Source organism: Camelina sativa, chromosome 11 (assembly GCF_000633955.1).
Source record: "Camelina sativa cultivar DH55 chromosome 11, Cs, whole genome shotgun sequence".
Lineage (NCBI taxonomy): Eukaryota > Viridiplantae > Streptophyta > Magnoliopsida > Brassicales > Brassicaceae > Camelina > Camelina sativa.
In genome coordinates, this window is record NC_025695.1 from 2314076 (window position 1) to 2318768 (window position 4693).

Genomic DNA, 4693 nt, shown 5'->3' on the forward strand with positions numbered 1-4693 from the left:
TCTGGGATCAGCAGCGGGTGCTCATCCTAGACAAGTAAGTTATTCTTTAGTAATAGCTACCTTTTTCGTAAGAGATAAAATCATATGCTTTATTTCTTCCTTATCTGAGGTTAAATGGATTTTACATGGCATTTACCACCTTATTGACTGAGTGTTAGAATATCTAGTGCATCTAAATAGCTATGTAGCTTTTTCTTCATGCCTTCGTAAGATTTTCACTTCTATAGTCCTCAGGTTCATTATCTTCGGGCTCTGACCCATCTCCTTATATCATTTGCTGACATGTTTTGGTTAGTTAATATTTGCTGACATGTTTTTGGTACGTACGTTTATACTATCAAATTCAGGATATCATTTCTCTCTTTTGCTAGCTCCTGTAAATTTTCCCTTCCTTTTTAGAATTAATAACTAGGTATTTGTTAAATGTTTCCCCAATTGTGGCTTACTCTTGTGCCTTTTTGCTGCCCCTTTTTAGAGCCAGCGGACAGATTCAGATTCTGCAGTAACTTCTTCTCGTCAAACTGCTGATGTTGGGGTAGTCATATCTAATATAAAGTCGGTCTTGGAACTTATTGATGAAAGGGTTATGCTTTTAGCGGATTGCAAAAGACCTGTGACTCAAATATTGAACACGTTGCTTTCAGAAAAGGGGACTGATTCTAGTGTGCTTATCTGCGTGCTAGACATGTTAAAAAGGTGGGCTGAGGATGATTTCGGGAAAACAAGTTTATCGGGGTCCTCTGGTGCATTTCTTACCCAGAAAGATATAGTTTCTTTCCTCCAGAAGCTTGCACAGGTTGATAAGCAGCACTTCTCATCTGTTGCTTTGGATGAGTGGGATAAGGCGTATCTCCAGCTTTTATATGGACTTTGTGCCGATTCAACGAAGTAAGTTTTCTTGTTTAAATCTTATCCTGAGTCAAAGCTTTTTATGAGAGAGATAATATCATCTGTTTTTCACTATTAGGTATCCGTTGGCACTCCGACAAGAGATCTCTCTGAAAGTTGAGAGACATTCCATGCTTGGTTTACGGGCAAGGGATCCTGATATGCGAAGGAAGTTCTTCTTGTTATACCATGAGTCTCTCGGAAAAAATTTATTTGCACGGTTGCAGTATATTATTCAAAACCAAGATTGGGAAGCTATGGGTGATGTTTTTTGGCTCAAACAGGGTCTTGATCTCCTCCTAGCCATTTTAATTGAGGAGAAGCCCATTACGCTAGCACCGAATTCTGCCAGGGTAGTACCACTTTTGTCATCACAAAATCCTGGAACACATTACCAACCACCTGCTATGCCAGAGGGACCTGAAGAAGTTGGCTCAATGTTTGATAGCATTGTAATGAAGCATGCACAATTTCTTAGTGCGGCAAGCAAACTTCAGGTGATTGCAAATTATTTAAATTTTTTGCTGAGGCGTTATGGTGCTTTCTTTTGTCCTGTTAAATCGAGAATAGTTACTAATTATTTTAGGCTCTTTTGGGTTTTTTTACCTTTGGAAGCTGGATTAATCTGAATAGATATTATGTTCTCTTTTTCTGCTATAGGTCGCTGATGTTGTTATCCCTTTAAGGGAGCTTGCTCACACAGATGCCAATGTTGCTTACCATTTGTGGGTGCTAGTATTTCCAATTGTGTGGGCAACTCTACACAAGGAAGAGCAGAAAGCTTTAGCTAAGCCTATGATTTCTCTACTTTCGAAGGACTACCACAAGAAGCAGCAAGGGCACAGACCAAATGTTGTTCAAGCACTTCTGGAAGGGCTTCAGTTGAGCCATCCTCAACCTAGGATGCCTAGTGAGCTTATCAAATATATAGGAAAAACGTACAATGCATGGCATCTTGCATTGACTTTGTTAGAGACTCATGTCATGCTGTTCACGAATGAATCAAGATGTGCTGAGTCTCTTGCTGAGCTTTATCGTTTGTTAAACGAAGATGACAGGAGATTTGGATTGTGGAAGAATAGGTCCAACACCACCGAATCGAGAGCTGGGCTTTCAATGGTTCAACATGGATTTTGGCAACGTGCTCAGAGCCTATTTTATCAGGCAATGGTTAAGGCAACCCAAGGCACTTACAATAACACAGTACCTAAGGCCGAAATGTGCCTGTGGGAGGAGCAATGGCTCCACTGTGCCACTCAACTTGGTCAGTGGGATGCCCTGGTAGATTTTGGAAAAAGCACCGAGAATTATGAAATTTTGCTTGATAGTCTTTGGAAAGCTCCAGATTGGGCATACTTGAAAGATCATGTGATACCCAAAGCACAAGTGGAAGAGACGCCGAAGCTTCGTTTGGTTCAAGCTTGTTTTGCCCTTCATGAAAAAAATGCAAACGGTGTAGGAGATGCTGAAAACATAGTTGGGAAAGGCGTTGATCTTGCTTTGGAACAGTGGTGGCAGTTACCGGAAATGTCTCTTCATGCTAGGGTGCCTCTACTGCAGCAATTCCAACAACTAGTGGAGGTGCAAGAGTCTTCTAGAATTTATGTTGACATCACAAATGGGAGTAAAGTTCCTGGAAATGCTGCTGTTGGGGGACAGGGAAATCATTATGCAGATCTGAAAGACATTCTTGAGACTTGGAGGCTAAGAACTCCAAATGAATGGGATAATATGACCATCTGGTATGATATGCTGCAGTGGAGGAATGAGATGTATAATGTTGTTATTGATGCATTTAAGGACTTTATAACTTCAAATACTCAACTTCATCACCTTGGTTATCGTGACAAAGCATGGAACGTCAATAAGCTTGCTAGGATAGCTCGGAAACAAGGGCTTTATGATGTTAGCGTTCAGATACTTGAAAAAATGTATGGGCACTCACAAATGGAAGTACAGGTACAATTCTCGTAGACCTTTAACTTTATTATTTGAGTTTCTTTGGGTTGAACATGTGATGACATAACAGATGATGGATTTGTTATAGTATTCGTTTAATTGTTAATCCATCAATTAGCATGTGTGTGATATTTGAAGTCATGTATTGCCACCTCTCATCCTTTGCCACGATCCTATATAATAAGTTTACGTTCCCTGTTTTGTTTGAGCTTGAAATATTGTTAATTATTAAAGTTCTGTTGGCCACGTCTGTGGATGTAGGAAGCCTTTGTTAAAATTAAAGAGCAGGCAAAAGCTCATCTGGAAACGAAAGGAGAGCTCGCTACTGGTCTTAATCTGGTTAATAGCACAAATTTGGAGTTCTTTCTAGCGAAGAACAAGGCAGAAATTTTTCGACTAAAGGGGGATTTTCATTTGAAGCTAAACGACACTGAAGGTGCTAATATTGCATATTCCAACGCAATCACCCTATTCAAAAATTTACCCAAAGGATGGATAAGCTGGGGAAATTACTGTGAGATGGTACTTATTCTGATTGGTTGCTGCTTCTATTCGTTTGCTATGAATAGTCCCTGTCCTCATATTAGACATTATATTCTACTTTTGTTTCGTAGGCATACCAAGAAACACAAGAGGAAATCTGGCTGGAATATGCCGTTAGCTGCTTTCTTCAGGGTATAAGATTTGGAGTTTCCAATTCCAGAAGTCACATGGCTCGTGTTCTTTATCTTCTTAGTTTCGATACAGCAAATGAGCATGTTGGTAGAACATTTGATAAACACTTGGACCAAGTACCTCACTGGGTGTGGCTTTCTTGGATCCCACAGCTGTTGCTTTCCTTGCAGCGTACAGAAGCACCCCATTGCAAATTAGTTCTAATGAAAATTGCTGCAGTATTCCCGCAGGTAAATCATATTAGTGTTGTATTTAGGTGAACTTTCTTTTTGGTCATTTCATCTGAGTGTGAAATTGTTTTCCATTTCAGGCTCTCTATTACTGGCTTCGCACCTACTTACTAGAACGCCGTGATGCAGTAAATAAATCTGAACTTAGCAGAATTGTTTTGGCTCAAAGAATGCAGCAGAATGTTCCTGGTGTTAGTGCGGTTCATGGTGGAGGCAATTTACCATCAGAAACTCAAATCCATCAAGGTGCTCAAACAAGTGGGGCTGTTGGAACCACCCGTGATAATGGTAACCCACATGCGCAAGAAAGTGAACGTGCCGCTATGGAAAACAATGTTAATTCAGGGAATGATCAGCCTATGAACCAAAGCAGTTCAACTATCAATGAAAATAGTCAACACGCAGTAATACGGGATGGTGCTTCCTTGGCAATGTCTGCTGCTGGTGCTTTTGATGCTGCAAAGGATATTATGGAAGCTCTTAGGAGTAAACATAACAACTTGGCCAGTGAACTTGAGGTAGTATTCTGTTGGTGAATATACTGATTCTTTAAGTTCTCTCCATACAAATTTCATGTGGTAGAAAAATCCCAAAAAAGTAGGAAAAGAAAAAACTACTGCCTGGTTTATGTAGCTCAGATTCAGATTTTAACTCAATTGCACGTTTACTGCTTCTTTACTTGGATAATCTAATTATTAATTATTCCTCTCAGGTTCTTCTCACGGAAATAGGTTCGAGGTTTGTTACCCTACCGGAAGAAAGACTTCTTGCGGTTGTGAATGCTTTGTTGCATCGATGTTACAAATATCCAACTGCCACCACTGCCGAAGTTCCCCAACCGCTCAAGAAAGAACTCTCGGGTGTATGCAGAGCTTGTTTTTCTGCAGATGCTGTGACCAAGCATGTCGCATTTGTGAGAGAATACAAACAGGATTTCGAGC

The 4693-nt window shown here is 40.3% G+C and overlaps 1 protein-coding gene across 1 annotated transcript in view; it reads left to right on the forward strand.

The window, feature by feature from the left end:
* Window positions 1-4693, forward strand: part of LOC104727551 (transformation/transcription domain-associated protein-like) — a 14539-nt gene that overhangs the window by 6808 nt on the left and 3038 nt on the right. Inside the window, exons 15-22 of the mRNA XM_010446647.2 lie at window positions 2-34; window positions 476-888; window positions 968-1385; window positions 1549-2847; window positions 3109-3369; window positions 3462-3752; window positions 3833-4270; window positions 4465-4691. Coding sequence (XP_010444949.1) covers window positions 2-34; window positions 476-888; window positions 968-1385; window positions 1549-2847; window positions 3109-3369; window positions 3462-3752; window positions 3833-4270; window positions 4465-4691 — 3380 coding nt within the window. The remainder of the gene's footprint in view (window position 1; window positions 35-475; window positions 889-967; window positions 1386-1548; window positions 2848-3108; window positions 3370-3461; window positions 3753-3832; window positions 4271-4464; window positions 4692-4693) is intronic.